General features: G+C 40.0%; 1 protein-coding gene across 20 annotated transcripts in view; it reads right to left on the reverse strand.

Annotated features, from left to right (window-relative positions):
- Rabgap1l (RAB GTPase activating protein 1-like) overlaps nucleotides 1–22,688 on the reverse strand; it is a 595,699-nt gene that overhangs the window by 47,909 nt on the left and 525,102 nt on the right. For 2 of the 20 annotated variants that reach the window (XM_063272352.1, XM_063272351.1), the window contains exon 20: nucleotides 1,386–19,322. In XM_063272352.1, coding sequence (XP_063128422.1) covers nucleotides 19,317–19,322 — 6 coding nt within the window. In that variant the 3' untranslated portion in view covers nucleotides 1,386–19,316. 20 annotated transcript variants of the gene reach the window in all.

Below are 22,688 nucleotides of genomic sequence, written 5' to 3' on the forward strand. Positions count from 1 at the left end.
GAATGTGGTACATCTACACAATGGAATACTACTCCACTATCAAAAACAATGACTTTATGAAATTCATAGGCAAATGGTGGAACTGGAAAATATCATCCTGAGTGAGGTAACCCAATCACAGAAAAACACACATGGTATGCACTCATTGATAAGTGGATATTAGCCCAAATGCTTGAATTACCCTAGATGCATAGAACACATGAAACTCAAGAAGGATGACCAAAATGCAAATGGTTCACTCCTTCTTTAAAAGGGGAACAAGAATACCCTTGGGAGGGAATACGGAGGCAAAGTTTAGAACAGAGGCTGAAGGAATGCCCATTCAGAGCCTGCCCCACATGTGGCCCATACATATACAGCCACCAAAGTAGATAAGATGGATGAAGCAAAGAAGTGCAGGCCGACAGGAACCAGATGTAGATCTTTCCTGAGAGACACAGCCAGAATACAGCAAATACAGAGGTGAATGCCAGCAGCAAACCACTGAACTGAGAATACAGAAATCAGAGAAAGGACTGGAAGAGCTTGAAGGGGCTCGAGATCCCATATGAACAACAATGCCAAGCAACCAGAGCTTCCAGGGACTAAGCCACTACCCAAAGACTATACATGGACTGACCCTGGGCTCCAACTCCATAGGTAGCAATGAATATCCTAGTAAGAGCACCAGTGGAAGGGGAAGCCCTTGGTCCTGCCAAGACTGAACCCCCAGTGATTGTGATTGTTGGGGGGAGAGTGGTAATGGGGGGAGGGAGGGGAGGGGTTAGGGGGATGTTGGCCTGGAAACCGGCAAAGGGAATAACAATTGAAATGTAAATAAGAAATACCCAAGTTGGGGCTGGGGATTTAGCTCAGTGGTAGAGCGCTTGCCTAGGAAGTGCAAGGCCCTGGGTTAGGTCCCCAGCTCTGAAAAAAAAAAAAACCAAAAAAAAAAAAAAAGAAATACCCAAGTTAATAAAGATGGAGGGAAAAATATTTTCATTGCAATTTTTTTCATAGGCAAATAAGTTATTGTTTTCCCTAATACTTTTCAGTTGATTTCCACTGCACTTAGCAAAAGTACGTGGCCAGGGTCTGGTGGTCCACTGAATTCTGATCTGTACTTTCTTCATGTCATAGTTTGCAAAATGCAAAAGTGATCATGACAATTTGTCCGGTGAAGTTTTTATCCCATATTTCAAACATGGATTTATTAGTGCCTATTTTATTAGAGTATTATAGTATAGCATTATATATGGAGAGCATAATTTATTATGAAATGAATACATATACTGAAAGTATGAGGTAAAATTAACATTTTTACCAACAATGATATGTAGTCAAAGAATTTAGGGACAAACAATCCTGTCCTAGCCACACTGCATAATTTATTCTTTTATAAAACATTGTGTGAGTGTGTGTGTGAGTGTGTGTGTGTGTGTGTGTGTGTGTGTGTGTGTGTGTGTGTGTGTGAGAGAGAGAGAGAGAGAGAGAGAGAGAGAGAGAGAGAGAGAGAGAGAGAATGAATCTATATACAACTGACTGAGCTACTCAACCCAAGGATGGGCATAGTTATTTTAATTCCTGACCAGAAGATAATGAAACTCAGATCCTTGTCAATATATGGCATAAAAATATATATGACCACCTTCACTCTGATTTTTTCAGACAAGCTAGAGAAAAGAAGGTCAAATAGTCTCTGAAGTGGGTAAGCAAGGAATTTAATTCTGGGAGAAAGTTGCTTAAAATTCCATAAAGTCTTAAGAGGAGGCAAGCTGAAACAATCTATTTTCTTTCTGTCACAGCTTTCTGGAAAAAGAAAAAAAAAAAGAAAAAGAAAAAGCCGCATGAGAGCATAAACGAGCAAATGATTTACAGCTTAAAGCAAGAGTGACTTACCTCCTGGGACTGGGACCCTTCAGTTCTCAGATGCAGCAGCTTCTGTAGCCTGAACGTTCCTTGAGAATGTACTTCTTTGTGTTTTATTTCTTACACCTTTTTCTTTCTGTTTCTACACCACACTGCACTAATTTATATAAATAATACTAGGTTTTTTTTCTTCACTCCCAGAAGGCAATAGATGCTGTGGGATTTTTATTGTTTTTTAAATCTCTTTCTTGGATTCTTTGCACTTCCAAGAGAGAAAGAAGGCATTTAGTCTGCTTTTAAGTTAAGCAATAAAAATTCTGAGACTATATTGGTTATCTCAATCTGGAAGCAAATTATTAAAATTCTAATTCTTTTTCACTTTGCAAAAGTTAAGAAGCAGTAATATCTTAAGTTGCTACACCATACTGAATGCTTTGATTTTTTTTTTTTTCGGAGCTGGGGACCGAACCCAGGGCCTTGTGCTTGCTAGGCAAGCGCTCTACCACTGAGCTAAATCCCCAACCCTTGATTTTTGTTTTAATCAATCCTATTTAAAATTATTTTTGATATCCTCTATGCTCACTAGAAAGTTGGTGTAGATTCAAGTGCAGGTGGATTAAATTCATAGTAATTTTCTAACTGGGCCTTTTCAACACCAATCCCTAAATCCATATTAGTGTGCTACCCCTATCCATACACGTGGGTGGCGAGCCTCAATTAATTATGTCAAGGAATACATGTATGTTCCCTATTATTTAAATGAAACAAAAGACAGTTTCTGAAGGTAAGGGAGAGAGCCCACCAGCTCTGCTGACTTGTAGCTGCCTGTGGGAAAGGCTAGATAATCTGTAGGGCACCTGTGGAGAAGGCTAAAGGGAATGAGCTGGGACCCAAGTGTAGCCAACCTATGCTGCTGTCACGTGATTAAAGTGTGAATCTATTCTAGCAGTTGGTGGTTCAGTGACCACATTTTCTGGAAGAAAAGCGATGCACAGTCTTACCAGATATTTATGTCTATTCTGGATATGAGAAGCAATTTGTGACATGAAGGGGCCTTACAGGAGTTATCAGGCAGAAGTGACATTGCCTTCCTCCTTCACTAGTACTCAAACTAATACTAGAAGTCTCATTTATTTGTTTTGTGGCATTGAGGATCAAAACCAGGTCTTGACACATGCCAGCAACTATGTTACCCATTCAGCCACACCTAGCATTTATTCCACCACCCCTATTTCCCAGAACTCTCTTTAAAAATAATCCTGGGGCTGGAGAAATGCCTCAGTGGTTAAGAACACTTGCTGCTCTAGCAGAGGAAATAGGTTTTGTTACCAGCATACATGGTGACTCACACTTGAAATTCCAGTTCCAGAATATCTAATGTCCTCTTTTGACCTTTGCAGGTACCAAGCATATATATAGCACACAGGTATACATACAAGCAAAGCAGTCATAAACATTAAAGAAATCCTTTAAAATTTGTTCAAGTAACTGATGAACCAGGCTTGGTAACAAATGCCTATAATTGCAGTACTTGGGAAGTGGAAGCAGGAGGCCCAAGTGTTCAAGTTTCTCCTCAGCCATACAGCAAGTTCAAGGCCAGTGTGGGCTACATGAAACCTTAGCTCACAAAAAAAATGTGTGATGGTTAACTGTCAACTTACTGGAGTTTGAAATCTTCTATGAAGCACCCCTCTCCCAGAAATGTCTGGGAGCATTCCCAGACAGGTTTGACTGAAGAGAGGAGGCTCACGCTGAATGTGGGCTGCACAATGAACTAGACTGAGATCCCAGGCTGACTGAGGAGGGAAGTGGAAAGGCAGTGGAATTCATCTTTTTCTGTTTGTGAAGTGACCAGGGATCTCACACTCCTGCTAGCATGCCTGCCTTGCCTTGATGGACTGTGCTTCTTCTACCTGTGAGCCTAAGCAAATGTTCCAGCCTTAAGTTGTTTCTTGTTAAGTACTTGGTCATACAATAAGGAAAGTAACCAAGAAGAAATAAAACCTTTTTGTTAGGAAGCCACTAATGTTTTAAAAGGGAACAGTAGGACTGAGGATGTAGTTCTGTAGCACACTTGCCTAGCATGCAAGAGACCTTAGTGTCTTTTGATCCCTATTATTGGGAAAATATAAGCTAATACAAAGTGGTCAGAAGGCTAGACTGACTGACTCCATGACAGTCTTCAAATATCTCCGTTTCCAAGAACTGGGCAAGTCCTGGCAAGTCCAGTTCTCAGAAGCTGCCCCACAATGGGTCAGCAGCATTTTCCAGCAAGCCCCACGCCTGGGGAATGGAATGTTCTTAGAGAGAGATTAAGATTAAGATAGAGAGACCTAGTTTGCTGATGTCTATTCTTTCACAGTTCACCTATCACATGCCATTTTCAAGGGAATGCCTGCAATAAGAAACAGTGAAATGACAAGACACTCAAGTCACTGTGATGTCACAAGCCTCCTCCAAACAGAGAATGTGTGCAAAGTACAGAAGAGCTCGTTAAACTGAGTGTGGATGAAGAAGAGCAGAGAAAGCCCTGATTTAACATTTAAATGTTACTTAACTGTATTTATTACCAGAAACTATGTGGAGATTGTCAGATACACCTAGAGTTACACTAAGCCCACCAAATTTGGCAAAAGACGTATACTTGAACTTTTGTAAAGCCTCTGAACATGGCATTACTAACCAAATTCCTTGGACAGTGAGGTGTACCTGTATTTCCTAAGCAACTGTCATCGAAAAGCAGAAGGCAGATATCACTAATAATTATCCATTTCCTTCTTTACATCCAAAGGCTTTAGAATACATGTCAAATTATTTCTGATGGAAGTTTGTATAACAAACCTTTAGCTCAAGGTTAAATATCTCAGTGATAACCTGAAATAAATGCCATCATTTGAAATGTGTGGGAAAGATGAAAAGAAAAACACATAATTAATTTTGCTTTACATTTCCACAGTTCAGTTTTCTATTTAAAGCTGCAGTCAGAACTGATCTCTGTACCAGCTTCTCCTCAGTGGAGCTCTGGTACATACAAAGCCTTTTTACTTTCTAACACAACTCAACAAAATGGCGTCTAGCACACTAACGGAAGAAGGAGTGTTCAATGTACAGTTGGGGTCTAAATGGGCTTCTTACACTTAACCATAATCTCTACTGTGAAATTTCCAAGATAAAAATGGAAAGAAATCCATGGAGGAGTCCTCAAAAGTCTGATTTCCCTGTTGCTGTCTGTGAAGTATGATCATGCTTATCTCAGGGTATTTATATACATATATGCATTTAAATATAATGTTGTTGTTTCAAAATTAATCTTATATAAAAACATGGCATATCTCCTTCTCTATCTCTCATTACCATAGAACTTGATCTATATGAAAACTGTCCTTATAAGTGATATTTGGAAAAATATCACTTATTCTGTAATATACAATTTAAGCTATAAAGTGCAAGGTCATGCTCAAAAAGAGTACAAGTAACTTCTTGAGCCTAAGGGTGGGTCTATAAACACAGGATAGAAATAACTGATAAATTCTTGTACTCCCTAACTCTCAGCAAAAATTTTATTTCTCTTTCCAAGAGCACATAGTTACTGGCTAACGTAATACCAAGTTAGTTTTTAGAAGCAGTTTGTTGTCTCTATAAAGTGCATGGTAATTTAGGTTCATTAACATAAGTGAAAACTGCTTCAGAATGTGCCAAGTTAAAGAATGCTTGAATTTAATCTTCCCCATTCAAAGCTATCATTTCCTTGGACTCCCATCAATCCTCCTTCCAGAGCTACTGGTTGGCTTAATTTTTGGAGATATTTTCCACTAAGAGAAAAAGATAAATTTAAATTTAAAGACTGAAAAGGCAGTTAACTGGGCTCATCAAGACTTGTTTCTCACCCAGACTCAAGATTTTATAGAATTAAAAATGTTAGTGCCATGACTCATATGGGAAGCTAACAAAACACAGAAATTTCACATGATAAACTCATTAATTTAAAAAATGTATTCTAAAACTATCAGAATTCTACATTTTCCACATTTACTTTTTCAATGCTAACAATTTTCTGAGGCATGGTTTAAGAGACTATTTATAAATGGTTAAGCCAAAATCCACATTAAGCCACTAATTTCATAACCTTGACTTCATAAGTATGTGTATGTATATATTTGTATGTTATTTCTAATCTGGAAAGCCAAAGACTAGACCTAGATATTCTCAAAACAACTTAATCATAATAACACAGAAACTGAGATTCCAAAAAATATTCTAAAAACTTTGTGGAAAGAAACTGTACTGAGGGACTTTCGTGAGAGCTCAGAAGTAATCAGTTACCTTTGTGTGTGCATGTACACGTGTCCATATGCTATCTGCATGTGTGCAGATGCATATACAGACCAGAAGTTGCATGCACTTCTCAGTCATTCTTTACCTTATCTTTTTTTAAGACAGGGTCTCTAATTGAACTTCGAGCTATCTGATTCAGCTATACTAAGAGCTGGAAAAACAATGGGTTCCTTGTAGTTCTGTCTCTCCAACACCACAGAATTACAACTATACACCAAGCAGTGCCTGGATTTATTTTTCTTTCTTTTTTAAAACTTGGGTGCTGAGAATCAAACTCAGGTTCATACAGTTTTGTTGTAGGCACTTGATCAACTGAGCTATCTCTCTGCTCAAAACATGGGAATTAATTAAATTCTGCTTTCATCATGTGTGCTTAAAAAATCTGGGTGACTAAAAAGTATAAAATCCCTAAATTAGTTAGGAAACTTTGTTTCCAAGGATTTGGTTGACAAATAGATGATTGAACAATATACTTAAGTCTGAATACCCTAGATGAAGGGGCTGGGTCCATGATATGAAAGGGAAACATGCGGACAGATGGTCCAGTGTGCTGGGAGGGAGCACAGCAAGCGGGACAGGAGCGTTTGCACAGAATGGCAGTCTGGCAGGGGTGTGCAGGAGCCCAGTCAGAACGCAGAAAGCATGCATAGGGGTGCACAATCTGGCATGAAGACTTACAGCAGGGTGGGGAAGACAGCCAAACAATTCAGAGTGACAGCAGAGGAATGGTAATTTGGCACAACCAGGGAGACTTAGCAAGTAAGTTATAGATCCAGACTTAGTGCCATCAGGGGAATTATAATATAGGGAACACTGGAATAAGCTCACTGGTACTGTTAAAAGAAGAATTGATAGTTCAGGCATGGAATTAGAAAAGTACAGGTGCACTGTGTGTGTGTGTGTGTGTGTGTGTGTGTGTGTGTGTGTGTGTGTGTAAGATAAGAGTGTGTATGTGTCTGAGTATTTGAGTCTGTGTGAGTATGAGAGAGTGTGAGTGTACGTGAGTGTCTATGTGTGACAAATAGTTTGTGTGAGTGTGTGAGAGTGTGAGTGTATGTGAGTGTCTATGTGTGACAAATAGTCTGTGTGAGTATGAGAGAGTGTAAGTGTACGTGAGTGTCTATGTGTGACAAATAGTTTGTGTGAGTGTGTGAGAGTGTGAGTGTTTGAAAGAGAGTGTGTGAGGGGGTGGGAATGAAGAGAAAGAGAGAGGGAAGAGGGAAAAAGAGGAGAGAGAGAGAGAGAGAGAGAGAGAGAGAGAGAGTCTATGTGTGTCTGACATTTAGCTGTCTGCTAACTTGACCCAGAAGCAATAAATATTGCTTCTAACTGCATAAATCTTGCTTTCTAGCTACTTCTGTGTCATTTCAAAGTTGTGTCACCGCAACTTGGAAAATACAAAAAGGTGTTGAATTCTCTGAGGTTCTAACACCAAGTTATAGTCAGACAATAACAGCGTCTGGAAGATGGTTCCATGCGTAAGAGCACTATCCACGCGGACATGAGGATCTGAGTTTAGATCCCCAGCACCTATATAAAAAGCCAGGCAGGCATGTCGCTGTAGCCACGAACCCCAGTTCTGTGGGAGGCAGAGCTGGGGGAATCGCTGGGACTTGAAGGCTGTCACCCTAACTCAAGGTTCAGTGAGAGACTCTGTCTCAAGGGAGTAAGACCGAGTGCTCAGTGTCATTCTCTGACCTCCACATGTGTACATATACCACAGATATGCACACACCTAAAAAAATGCCAAAGACCAAGAAACTGTTGCAGAATGCTGACCTCTAAAGAGAGTTGAACAGGGGTGCTGCCACACAGCTCTTTAATAAATTATTTAATATGTTTCTCTCCTTGAAAACGTAATAAAGGACCAACTTTCTAGAGTGATTTTGATATAATCCTACAAAGAGAAGGAAATTTCATGTTACCTTAAGGTCTTCCCCACTTCAACCAGTCTGCCATGTTTGCTGTCAGCATATATATAAACCAGAGCCCACTGCACTGCACTGTAGTTTGAGCAAATATAGTTCAAACTTTTACCATTCACAAACAAAGCAAAGCAAAGCAAAACAAAAACTGTTACCAGTCTAAGAAAAGATGCTTTAGCCCTAAAACCTTATTTTAATGGTAAGAAAGCTGGTCAAAAAAAAATCTATGCTTAGATCTAAACCAGGAGGCAGGTAGCATCTTCTAGCAAGAGGCCAACATATACACTCTTTCACATAGAATTTCTGCCACATGACTGCAGGAAGTAAGAAAAATTTAAATATTAATGGAGCCTTCTTTTTATTCTCTGCAGTTACTAACAGATTGATGGGAAAAGGTATACCACACAGAGTCATCCTTCTGTCTGATAACCCTCCCTACCAAGGACCCAGGGCACTCCATATCTATAGACTATGCAGACACAGTGCCCTCCATCTAGTCCACTGTGTAGGCCGCCCTGCAGACACAGTGCCCTCTGTCTAGGCTACCCTGCACTGTTTTCATTGCTTTGGTCATAAATGAAAATTGGCTGACTAAAGAGTACTTCATTATTTACTCTAAAGTAAAGGATTATCAGTTTAACTTTAGAGATCTATAGCTTATCAATTAGTTTAGAATCCTTGAAAATCTCTAAACCAAAGCAGAGCTACAATACCTTGCTTGTCTAAAACTAAATTATCTTCCAACAATGAAAGCAAATGAGCGACAATTCCAGCATTGGGATCAATAACAGGATCAATTTAATATTGATAAAATATACAAGCAGGAATCTACACAGATTACAAATAAAACCAATTCTACTGGAAGAAGGAAAAGACTTAGACGCTCCTTGTAAGTTGGTCCTTGTTCAAGTTCCTAAGTTCTACCCAGTCATCTACTCCTGCCTCCCCCTTACACTCCTGTGCTCCCTCCCATTGGCGACTACTTATTATCTCTGTGTCTTAAAGGAGGACAGTGACAGAATGATTTTTAAATGCTACATCTCTGTGGCAATCTTGATTGTCAGCTTGACTCTACTGGAAAGAATCTGAGAGCTTAGCCTACTTCACTTTCAGAAAGATGAACTAGGGGTGAAGGCCAGATGCACTGTGGACAGCACCATCTCCCATCTGGTGATCTGGGAAGAACAACATGGCCCTCAGTCCCTTACTTTAAAGTAAAGATCATCCTAGCCACTGAGAGAGCTAGGATATGCTGTAAGTTTCTTTGTCTCCCAGTTCTGAGACCTTTCCAAATGATAATGCTAAACTGCAAAGGATTCGGTGTTATTCAAACTGCAGTATTTCAGGGTGACAGGACTGCTTTGTATTTAAAGACAAATCATTTCACTTCTGGATATTAACAAAGTACCCAAGTAACCCTGGCACACAACAGCCTTAAAGTACCTGTCTGTAAGATGAAGAATTACGACATAAGACAGCTTAAACTGTACACGGTGAGTTTTGGACTGTACCCATCAGCTTTCCTGTAGGCAGGTGTGAAGGTATTGTGATTGCTAACTGACAGGGAGGGCACAAGCTACTGGGGGTGGTTGTCACCCCTGCCCAGGTCCTGGGTAATATAAGAAAACAAGCTGAGCATGAGAGGCAATGTGCCTTGTGGTCTCTGCTACAGTTCCTGCCCTGACTTCCTCGCAGTGGGGGAGTACTGCATGGACATGAAAGATGACATAAACCCTTACCAACCCCAGTTGCTTAGCAACAGAAACCTAAGACAAAGTGGGATGTGAAACTTTCTTCAAAGGAAGAGATATGACCCCCTCCCATTTTTCCCATCCCTTCTAACTGGAATATGGACCTAGAACATGTGTGATAAGCACATTTGATCCTTAGTGGGTTATCAGAAACAAAGTAAGACCAAACCAAACCAAGAAAGGGCAGCACTTGAAGACATGGGATTAGAAGGGAGACATTTTGGTGATGGTATACGAGGAATTGGAGGATGGAAATGGAGGTATGAATATCATTGTATTTCATTGTATACATGTATGAAATTATCTAAAATAAAGACAATTACAATTAATATACGTTAAGGGCCTGGAGAGATGGTTCAGCAGTCAGAAGCATATACTGCTCTTGCAGAGGATACAAGTTCAGTTATCAACACCCACAGTAGGCCACTTATAACTAACTCCAACTCTAGGATCTGATACCTCTGATTTCCATGGGCAGCTTCATGTGAGCTTCTGTGCCCCCTCTCACCCCCCTTCTCTGTCTCTGCTGTGTGTGTGTGTGTGTGTGTGTGTGTGTGTGTGTCTGTCTATCTGTCTGTCTGTCTGTCTGCCCTTCTCTCACTCACACATAGGACAGCCAAGGCTACAAAAGGAAACCCTGTGAGGTGGTTTGAATAGGTATGGCCCCCATAGACTCATGTGTTTGAATGTTTGACCCACAGTGAGTGGCATTATTAGAAGGCATGACATTGTTGGAAGAAGTGTGTCATCATGGGGACAGGCTTTGAGGTTTTCTATGCTCAAGCTACACTCAGGGTGGCATATGCTCAGTCTCCTTCTGCTGCCTACAGATCAAGGTGTAGAACCCTCAGTTCCTTCTCCAGCATCATGTCTGCCTGCATGCTGCCATGCTTCCCACCATGATGATAATGGACTAAACCTTTCAAACTGTAAGCCAGCCCCAATTAAATGTTTTCTTTATGAAAGTTGCTGTAGTCATGGTGTCTCTTCATAGCAATAAAACCCTAACCTAAGACACCCTATCTTAAACAACAAACATACAAAAACTTTTTCCTTTAAAAGACATCAATAATACAAAAAAAGCTAAAGACTAAGAAAAATATTTACAAATTTGATAAAGAACTTGTGTCCAAAAAAAATCAGTGTATGTATATAAGAAACTTTCATAATGCACTAGCAAGGTAATTCAACTTAGAATAGGCAAATATTTTTAAAAAGAGATTTGTTCTAGAGAAAATATAATATTGCTAACTTAAAAATATTTAACAATAGCCAGGTGTGGTGGCACATGTCTTTAGTCCAGTGCTCAGGAGGCAGAGGCAGGCCATCTGTGAGTTCAAAGCTACCCTGGTCTACAGAGGGAAACCCTGTTTCAAACAACAAACTGTAATGGTTTATATATGCTTGGGCCAGGGAGTGGCACTATTAGGAGGCATGGCCTTGTTGGAGTAGGTGATCACAGTGGGCATGGGCTATAATACCCTAATCACAGCTGTCTGGAAGTCAGTCTTCCACTAGGAGCCTTCTGATGAAGATGTCGAACTCTCAGCACCTCCTGCACCATGTCTGTCTGGATGACTCCATGCTCCTGTCTAGATGATACCAGACTGAACCTCTGAATCTGTAAGCCAGCCCCAATTAATGTTGTCTTTTATAAGTCTTGCCTTGTTCATGGTGTCTTTTCACAGCAATAAAACCCTAACTAAGACACAAACAAACAAACAAAAATAATGTTCAACAATATTTAAAAATACAAATTCAAGTTTCAAAAGAAAGCTGGAGAGATGGCTTAGAGACTGCAAGTGCCTAACTGCTCTTACAGAAAACCCAAACTTGTTTCCCAGAATGGGTTCTGGGTGGCTCACAACTGCCTGAGTCTCTAGCCCCCAAAGCACATGCCCCTGACACATAATTAAAAGTAAATAAATCTTAAGCTAACATAAAACTCAAAAGAACAGCTACTTATCATAAACTCACTTCGCATCTAGGCCATAAGAAAGGAGACTAAGGTCAAGCATTGGGGAAGACATGCAGAAAGGAAAAGGAAATGACTTTGCAAGGCTTCTGGGAATATAGAATGGGATTTTTAAAAAGTGTGGGAGGGACAGGAGGAATGGCCAGATGGCCATGAGAATGAATGGAAATACGCAATTGGCAGGAGTATGTGTGTGCTTGGGGGTGGGGGTGGGGGTGGGGCATCTCCAAGATGTGACAGAGACCTGGAATAAGGGAGTCTCCCAAGAGTCAATGGGGGCGACCTTAGCTGTAACTCACAGCATCAGGGATGTGGAACCTGCAGAGGCCACCTCCTGTAGCCAGGCAGGAACCCCAGGGAGCAATAGGGACACTAACCCTCCCACAAAACTTTCCACCTAAAAGTTATCCTGTTTCCAAGAAATGCTGGCACGGAGGATGGAGCAGAGGCTGAGGGAATGGCTAACCAATTACTGGTCCAACTTGAGACCCATCGCATGGGCAAGCACCAATCTCTGTCACTATTAATGATGCTCTGTTAGGCTTGTAGATAGGAGTCTACCTAGTATGACTGTCCTCTGAGACGCTCCATACAGCAGATGACTCAAACAGATGCTGATACCCACAATGAAACAGTGGATGGAGCTTAGGGACTCTTAGAGAACAGGAGGAAGGCTTGCAGCCCCTAAGGGGATAGGAACTCCACAGGAAGACCAACAGTCAACTAACCTGGACCCTTGGAGCACTCAGAGACTGAACCACCAACCATGGAACACATACAGGTTGGACCTAGGCCTCCCTGCACATGTGTAGCAGATGTATGTGCAGCTTGGTCTTCATGTGGGTCTTGAGCAACTGGAGTGGGGGCTGTCCCAAAAGCTGTTGCCTGTCTGTGGGGTATGTTTTTCTAGCTGGGCTGCCCTGTCTGGCCTTAGCAGGAGAGGATGTGCCTAGCCCTGCAGAGACTTGATGAGGCTGTTGGGGCCCCCTACCCACTCAGAGGAGAAGGGGGATGGAGGCAGTTAGTAGAATATAAAGTACATAAATAAATTTTAAAAAATATCAAAGATAAACAATAACATAATTTCTTAGAAGTTAAATTTATACATGACTTAGCAAATGTACCTGTAGGCATCTACCCAATGAAAATCTGGGTGTGAATGTTTATAGCATTATTTGTAGTAGTCCAAAACTAGAAACAAAAAGTTCATACAAGCATCTAAGCAATGCTGAGAGTCCGAAAAATAGTTTTCCTCAGAGAGGAGCAGACCAATTGGTTATCCATACCAAATGGTTAGCCCTGAAAACATACTTACATGTATCATTATACAGAGTATGTTATATAGAGGAAAATATATATATATATAATTTGTGCTCCCAAAAGAAAAGGCATGAGAATGAGGGAGTGTTTTAGGGTGATTCTCTCTCTCTCTCTCTCTTCCCCCCCCTCTCTCTATATATGTATATATGTATATATACATATATATATATGTATATATATACATACATATATATGTGTATATATATCCCCTGGAAATATTATATATAATACATTACATATATTATGTATATTAAATATATATGCATGCAATAACAATTAATGAAAATGAGGCCACAATTTGAAAGAGAACAAGAAATGTTTCTCATGGGAGGTCTTGTTGGGACAAAAAGGAAGGGAGAAATGTAATTATATTATGATCTCAATTTTTTTAAAGTAACAAAAAGAAGTTCAAAAGTTAGAAAACAGAGATACAAAACTGAGGTACTCATATTTTGAAATACTATTATATAATAAAAGGGAAGAAACTACTCATACATAGCATTGCAGATGAATCTCAAAACTCAGTAGGCTAAATGAGAGAAGCCAGGTACAAAAATACTACATATTACTGTATGTAATATTTTCAGTGGAGGTAAATGTATGGACAGAGAGCAGACTGGAGTGATTGGAAAGTGGTGCTTGCAGATGAGCATGAGGGAATGTTTTGGAGTCAGACAATGAATACTAAGGTCTCTATGTCTTTGCAAGGCGCAGGCAGGTGAACATGAGATATAAGAATTATGTCTCTTTATAAAGATGCTCTAAAAAGTGAAAAACCGTTTCTGCAGAAGTCAGAAAATGGAGACCAGCAAGCTTCCCCAGTCCTTTCCTGGTCTTCGGACTCCTGTCTGCATTGGCAGGAGGGGGGGAAGAGAAGGGGGAGGGAGGGGAAAGAGAAGGGAGGAGGGGAAGAGAAGGGGGGAGAGGGGTCTCTAGGTCATTACTCAGCATCAGTCTGTGCTTTTGCTCCTCACCAGTTTCGCTGCACTCTGGCTTAGCCATCTCTCCAACTTGGAGTGGCTGTTGAAAGAAGGTGTTATGTGTAGTTTCAATATTTGTGCTCCCAAAGGTCATTTCCATCCACTTAGGCAAGAAGAGGAAAAGAGCTACATCCCACTCAGGACCCATGGTTGAGACAGAAGCAGTTATACGGACTGCAAAGGCACCAACTGTCCTTGGCCCTTCCAACTGTGGAGTGCCTCTGAGAAAAGTCACTAGAGTTTAGAATATAATTACATTTTAAAACAGGAAAAAGAATGTAGCTCATCCCACAGAATTTGTTATCTGCACAGTGTCTTAGGCAGTCTTTATGAACCATTTGCAACCAGCAATGAGTATGTCCTTATACAATTACAGAAAAATGTATGCATCAACTTCTGCTGGCTTTCAATATTTAAGATGTGTTGTAGATAGATATGCTTGGGGATGTATCCCGGACACTAGAGTGTTTTAAAGTGTATACATTTAAAGAAAGCTTTAGAAAGCTACTGAAGCTTTGAAATTTGCTTCCATCTTGGATGCTGAGACTTTTCTGAAGCAAGGAATTGCCAGCCATTTTCATGCCGTATACACCCTGGCTTTAACACAGCAGTAAGTGAAAACTTGCCCTATTCTGCTGTGGTTACTCCAACAAACTTTTTTTTTTTTTTTGCTTCTTTTTTCCGGAGCTGGGGACCGAACCCAGGGCCTTGTGCTTCCTAGGCAAGCGCTCTACCACTGAGCTAATCCCCAGCCCCTCCAACAAACTTTTAAGATAGCTATGTGGTATGTACTACAGTAGATCAGCTCTTCTCCAGCTGACCATTCATTTCATAGCCACCTGAATTGATGCCCTCTTCTGACAATTTTTGAAATAATAAAATTCAGATACTGGTTCGTGTAAAAAAAAAAGATAGCTATGTGGTATTTTAAAACATTTAATTCAGGCAACCCACTTACAGGAGAGAGCTAGTGTAACTATTGGCCAACCCGTTTAAAACCAGAACTGGCTGTGGCGATAACTCTGTGGGGAGGAGGGCCTCCTGCTGCCAATCTCTGGAAGCCGCATCATAGAAGCCGAGAGTAGACCTCACAGACTGTTCTTCAATCTGCACATGTGCCCACTCCCATGCACACAAAATAAAATAAAAATTAACATTTTAAAACCTAAAATACAAATTCAAAAGCTGTACTAGAGCAGACAGGCAGTGCCAGGAGAAATGTAAGTGAGAAGTTAAGGCACCCCTTTCTCTACCTCAGGTGATGCGGGGTAGGTCTCAGAAAGTCTGCAGAATGGATGGTTTTGCTAAATGCATTTGCCTTATCAAGAGGAGTCCATCAAGAGGGGAGGGAAAGTCATGCTGTTCTTCAGGCAAACAAGACTAACAGCGGGCCCTGCCCGAAAACCCACAGGTGCAAGCCTCTGAAAGCACAGCTTGACTGATGTTACCTTGATCACACAAACCGTGTGCAAGTCAAACCTCCAGGGAATCCATCAAAATCCTTTGCGATGGACTATTTTATTATATAGCTCTTCTAAAGAACTCTGTAGAGAGTAGCCTATGTTGGATGCAGCCACTGAGACAAAGTGAGACAGTTTGTGTCATATAAAACGGCACATTTTCCCACAGTGCCACGCAATAATTGAAATATGAATAACAATGCTGTTTAATTGGGACAGAAATGAAAGCTTCTGAAACTACTAAAATGTCATATATTACAGGTGTGAATCTGTGAGTTCAAGGTCAGCCTGATCTACATAGAGAGTTCCAGGCTAGTTAAGGAAGATAGTGAAGCCCTGGCTCAAAAAACAAAACACAGAAACAAAAAATTTGTGGTTAGAGAGATGACTCAGCAGTTAAGAGAATCTGTTGCCCTTGCATAGAACCTGGGTTCAATTTCAGGCACTCACATGATGGTTCACAACCATCCTTAATACCAGTTCCAGTGGGTCCAATGCCTTCCTCTGACCTTTATAGGTAACAGACACAAGATATAAATGCATGCATATGTAAAATAACATTTTAAATCTTCTAAAAATAGTACATATTCCAATTATCGTCACTAGCTCCTGGATTCAAAGCCTTCTAAGACATGTAGACTATAATATATAACCAAAATAAATTTTCCTATAGCTCCTTTTCAGACAATCTAGATGAATAAGAATTCAACTACTTTCAACTAACTGGCACACCTTCTTTCTTAGATGATACACACTTTCTGTATTAACTAAATGTAACTAATTAGATACAGCTGGCAGCATCCCAGACTGCTTCAGTCTGTGCCCTACAATCTGTTCTTGCTCCTAACCTGCTTTGAAGTCACAGATATTTCTAGATTTGAGGGCTCTCTTCCAAGAACACTGAAGTTTCTTGAGATCACAGAGCAAGAACGTGACTTTTGCTTCTGTTTCTTTTAATAAGATGCATGATCTGGCCACTAGAATTCTAAGTGAAAGTTCAGTTTATGCAGGATGACACAAGTGTCTTGTATATATCTTTGAATGACTTTTCCAGGGCTGTGATGTGAAGTGATCTGTCTATATCTCTTGCCGGGTATCTTTTGTGAGAAATGTGAGTGGCAGTTGGCATAGAAAATAGTAAAATCCACAGAACAGAACACAATCATCTGTCTCATTTGGATACAGAGCATGTAGTGTATCTCATTAACCTGCCCGACACACAAAATGCCTCTGACCAATCTTTGATTTTATCTAAACAGGTTCACAAAAGCAGAAATGCTCTGACTCAGTTTATGCTTTGCACATTCAAAATAAAAAAATAAAAATAAAAAAATAAAAACCCAACGCGATCTAACTATTGCATAAAACAGGCTGCAGAGAGTAGGCGCTAATGTGAATAGCAGGACCGAAAACAGACCAATGAGCTCATTTAAGCCTTGTCAGCACATCACAGAAGCTCCGGGGGGCAAACTGGAGGATCTAGAATGAAATCAGTCCTGGTCTGGAAGGAGTTTAAGAAACACTGTCTTCAGTCATCTTTATCTCCATTCTACATTATCAAGATAAGCATAGCCCATACCTGGGAGCATAAAGCATCTCACAGAGCTCACTGGTGAGCTAAGCAGTAGCTTAACAGAATCGTAGAAAGTGAGGAGACTCTGGTTTTAATAGCAATAAATAATGACTCAATTCCATCGTAAGATTATTGTTTTCCATACCTTGAAATACAAAAGGCAGATGCCACTCCCGAGTAGGTAATGTATGCATCAAACACACTGATGCTGCTGCTGCTAGCATGCGCTCAGGTTTTATAGAAAGATCTCGATATCCTTAACTACAGATTGAAGACAGACCTTTGTATGAAACTCCTTTATGTGGAATACTTAGAATGGAAAAATTTAAAGGGACAGACAATAAATTAGAGGTTCTTGGGCTTGGTTCTTGGGGACTAAGGGGAAAGCCTAATGAACACAAAGACTGATTTGGGAGTATGAAAAAGTTTTGAAAAATGTTTGATGATACACATATAACATTGTGAATACAGGAAACTAACATGATACCTATTGCACTGACAAGGCACCTAGCATGAATATAATTAATGCCACTGAAGTGTAAAAACTAACACGGTTAAAAGGCAACGTTTGTTATATATATATTATCACAATTAAAAAAGGAAAGAAAACACAAGGAGGTACCTACACACCCCTAGAATGGCAAATTTAAAATAAAAAGCTGAAGGCATAGCTCAACAAGGCTTTGGTATCTACTATAAGATACCCTTTACAGAAAAGGAAAACCCATCATCTCTGACATAAACATCGTAACAGTACCATTTAGCAATATGGTAAGTGATTCAGTAATATTTCTTAACTTGATATAGACTCTTGTGCCTGGATTTCTCTCCAATGCAAGCCAATCTTTAGTTAGTATTACAGTTTTACCCTTATCCATCTAAACTGCGACTGTATGGAAATACCAAATACTTTATATATTGTTGCATCCTGTTTTAGAGCCTTCTAAAACCGTGATCTATATAATTGCTTTGCTTTTTATCATACCAAATCTCCTATAATGTTAATCTTTAAACTAACCCCATTAAACAAGGCATTTTAGAGTTGCCTTCCCAACAAATTGCATGACCACTTTCTCTGACACGATAATCCTCAGACAGATACCACTCCTGTGAGAGCAGACACTTCTATCAATATGACATCAGCCCACAGGCCTTAGGCACAGGAACTGTGGTCCTTTCTAAATCCACCTACACCCAATACTATATGGCTTTACATAGTAATACATAGTAACTGAATATCCTTTATCAAAAAATGCTTGTGACCACCAGTATTTAATATTTTGGATTTTTCTTTTACTTTTGGAATATTTGGGTGCATAAAATAAGATATCTTGGGGATAGGACCTAAGCCTAAACATAATATTCACTAAAATTTCATAAATAGTTTACACATAGACTGAAAGTAAATTTATAGTATATTAAAAATATAACTGTTTGCCTGTCACCCATCACAGTAGGCTACGAATAGAATCTTACACTGTTAATTATTAATAACATGCCATTATTTGAAAGTTTTAGCTTTTAGAGCATTTTGGAGTTCAGGTTCCAGTTTAGAGATGGTCATCTTATAATGCTAATCAGTTGCTCAGAAATTTCTTCCTCCACCTCCTACAAAAACATTTCCTTTCCTGGTGGCCCCACTATACATCTAACATCCATCAGTGACTACTCAAATTCACAGCATAACTATGGAAGGCTGTTCCACAATAAAACATGAGTTCTCAACGTCAGCACGGATCAAAACATAACCCTCATCAAGACGGGAACCAAAGGGACCTCACCATTTTCTTTACTCTTAGTATAAACACATCACTGAGCAAAGTAAATAACAAATATTTTATTATTAAAAAGTGTAGGCAGTGGTGGTACACAGCTTTAATCCTAGCACTTGGGAGACAGAGGCAGGCAGAGGTCTATGGTTCTGGGGCCAGCCTAGTCTACAGAGTGAGTTCCAGGACAGCCAGGGTTGCACAGAGAAACCCTAACTTGCAAAATAATAACAAAAAGAAAGGGGGGTGAGAAGGAGAGAGGGAGAGACGGAGAAAGAGGGAGACAAAGAGGAAGGAAGAAAAAGAGAAAAAAAGGGGTTGGGGATTTAGCCCAGTGGTAGAGCGCTTGCCTAGAAAGCGCAAGGCCCTGGGTTCGGTCCTCAGCTCTGAAAAAAAAAAGAAAAGAGAAAAAAGTAAAAACATAAAAAAAGAAAAAAAGCTTAAGTTTCAGTTTTATTAAGCTTATAAAACTAAAAAGGAAACAGGCCACACTACAGACTATTAAATAAATATACTTGATCTGGAACAAAGCTGCTTTCTCTCACACAGCCACACAGACATTTTGGAGTCTGGACAAGCACAGCTATTTTGCTATTCAAATACCATAAAGAGAAGATACATTTTGATAACAATGACGGTAATCATTAAAACAACATTCCCCTCCAAGAGCCATGCTTCCATAAGCCAGAAAACTAATTATAAGCCTGACATCTAACTTATCACCTTTTGAGAGACCACTGAAGAGTAAAAATGTCCAGATTCTGAATATCAAAGTGATAAATAATCAGAGGAGTGTTGAATATAGTGTCCAATGCATGAGTGCAAAGCACAACTGCCATGCACCTGGAGTAAGAATAAACAGCACAGACTCAGTCTGACAGCCTGTGCTTGAATGCTGCTTCCACTTCAGCACTGCGACCTTGAAGTTAGTTAATAAACTGCCCTTACAAAGGAGCTCCCTCCTCATGAAGTTACCGTGCACACTGAATATGCAGAATGTGTGCCTCTTTTCATTTTGTACAGGTCGTGCTGTCAAGACGCTCGATCTCACCAAACATCAGAGCAATGCAGATGAGAACCACAGGGAAACATCACCTCGCCCCAGTGAGAACGGCTGTTATGAAAAGGGCAGGAAAGGGCAAATGCAGGCGGGGGCCTAGAGAAAAGGAAACCCTTGCACACTGCTGCTAGGCATAAGAATCGGTGCAGTCATTATGGAAAACTGTACTGAGATTTCCAAAGACCTTAAGACAGAGCAACCATATGACACAGCAATCCTACTACTTAGCATATGCCCAAGAGAGATGAAATATTTATAGTAATAAACAAATACCCCTGTATGTATCACAGCCCTAGTCAAAATATGAAATTATCTAGTTTTTTCAAGGGATGAATGAATAAATAATATATGTTTACATAATATAACTCTACTTGGCCAAAAGAAATAATGAAATCCAAATATTTTCAATATTTTGCTGTCCCACTGAGACTTGACAGAACAGTTTATTAGAAACTTAACAAAGTAAATAATTTTCTCTCATGTATCTCAATTACTTATTTCCTCAATTTTAGTAAGATGTCTGTCACATTTTAGCCTTATAAGGATGGAGGAAAAGCCCTTGCCTTTCAGCAGGATCTGTTAGACAACCTGGATCTAAGTCTAACGGCAACAGCCCTCATTTGTACCAAACGCAGTACTGTTTCATTGTTTTCTTGAACAAAGTATCTTACTACATTTTTGTTTATTGTATGTATATGCCCACACACATGCACACATGTGAGTACTGCTCTCTGCATGAAGGCAGGACCTGAGTGAGGTGGGTCTCTTCTTCCACTATGGAACTGAATTCAGACCATCAGGCTTGGTGGCAAGCACCTTTCCACACTGACTCATCTCTCATCCCCCAAGCTTTAGATCTAACAATGATCAGAAAGAAGGTGAATTCATTGTAAAGTGACTCTCAGGAGAAAAGTGAACTTCAGAGAGTTCAGTCAACTCAGTCATCAGTAAATTATATAGAGCTCTTTTCTAGCTCACTCTCGTAGTCTCTTCTCTGTACCGTTCTCATCACTGTGAAAGCCGTTCATTAAAACATTTAGTACTCGTGTACCATTCTTCAGTGACAGATTATACCTTATTTCTCAAGGTAATTCGCTATTGCTCAAATCTTTGAAGAGTTCAAGTTAATGACGATTTGTACTACACATTTACGGTGACATCAATGCTTTAAGTGGGAGATGTATTTAAAGGAGGAAGTTGAGCAGCCCACAGTCATGAGCAAAAGCAATCTGCACCTTTCAGGCAGGAGCAATAAAAGGATCCTTTTACACGAAGGGACTGAATTAATTTAACGGTGACTATTGGGCTAGAGTACTCTACACAGAGTTTGGGGTCACACTTTGATTATTTAGAAGAGCTATACTGATTGTTCACATTTATTTCATATTATATGGTTCTTACACTGCCTTGGATATATGACACTTCAGATCATTAAATTGTCATCATCTATTAGACTGAAGTACTACAGTAACAGATAAGTGAGAATGTTCACCCAAGACCTTTGCTCTCCCACAATCCTCCACTCATTGCAGTTCTTAGAACAAAATGGAAGAGGGAATGATTGGCAGGTACCTCAATGCACTTCTCTAACAGTGGGACGCATATGTTCAGACAGGACATTACTGCTGTGGACATATTTTTACCTCCTACACTCGGAGAACAGCCTTATGAAGGATGTGCCACCAACTGTTCCAACAGACTGCAAGTGAAGCACTTGGCTGTTAACAGTATCAGGATTAGTCCAGAAAAGGACTTTTGAGTTTAAACAACAAAATCTAACTCCATAAAACTCCACATCCTTCCTTGTAGTCCATGTTGTTGTCCAGATTAGGAAGTGTTTGCTAGCGAAGTGTTTCCAAAACAAAATGTACAGACACTGAAACCTACCAAGGGTTTGCAGTAAGTTCTTAAAGACAATTAACATGGAACCATCCTTCCTGTCTCTGAAAGGCATCTGCATATTTAAGAAGTCCCTCATTGTACAGATCTTGATGAACAGTTACATCTCAGTTTATAAAGGCATATGGATGGAAGGTTTTTTTTTTTTTTTGTAAAGTTCTTTTTAGAGAGAATCAAAACAATCTCTTCACAAATAAGAATCTTTAATCTGCGTCTCATGTCTATAATCCCAGCTGTCAGGGGGCTAAAGTAAGAGGCCCACCATGATTTTGAAGCCAGTCTCAAATGAGCTTAATTCAATGTTAGACCAAAAAAAATTCTCCTGACTCTCGCCCACTTTCTCATTTCTTTCTAGTCTTCCTCAACTGCAGTTAGAAGTTACAACTCCCATGCATGCTCCTGCAAGTACTAGAATTTCTGTCTAGAATACCTTTATTCCCAACATCCTGACAAAGTCATTTGTTTTGTTTGTTTTTCCTTTAAAAGAAATGCTGGAAATGTTCAGAAATGCTGGTCAGTGGTGGTGAAACATCCCAGCATTTAGGAGACAAAAGCAGGCAGATGTCTGAGTTTGAGGCCAGCATGGTCTACAGAGCAAGTTCCAGGACAGCCAGGCCTATATAGAGAAACCCTGTCTTGAAAACCAAAAAATAAAAAATAAAAAGTAATGCTCAGAACTGAAGTAGGCATGAAAAACATTACTGGTAGATACAGTCACAATGCAGCCTTATCAGAGAGCAGTGCAGCCTAACGGGTTTTGTTCGGTGCTCTTTATTTGGCACAGGGTCTCACT

Source organism: Rattus norvegicus, chromosome 13, assembly GCF_036323735.1.
Source record: "Rattus norvegicus strain BN/NHsdMcwi chromosome 13, GRCr8, whole genome shotgun sequence".
Taxonomy (NCBI): Eukaryota; Metazoa; Chordata; class Mammalia; order Rodentia; family Muridae; genus Rattus; species Rattus norvegicus.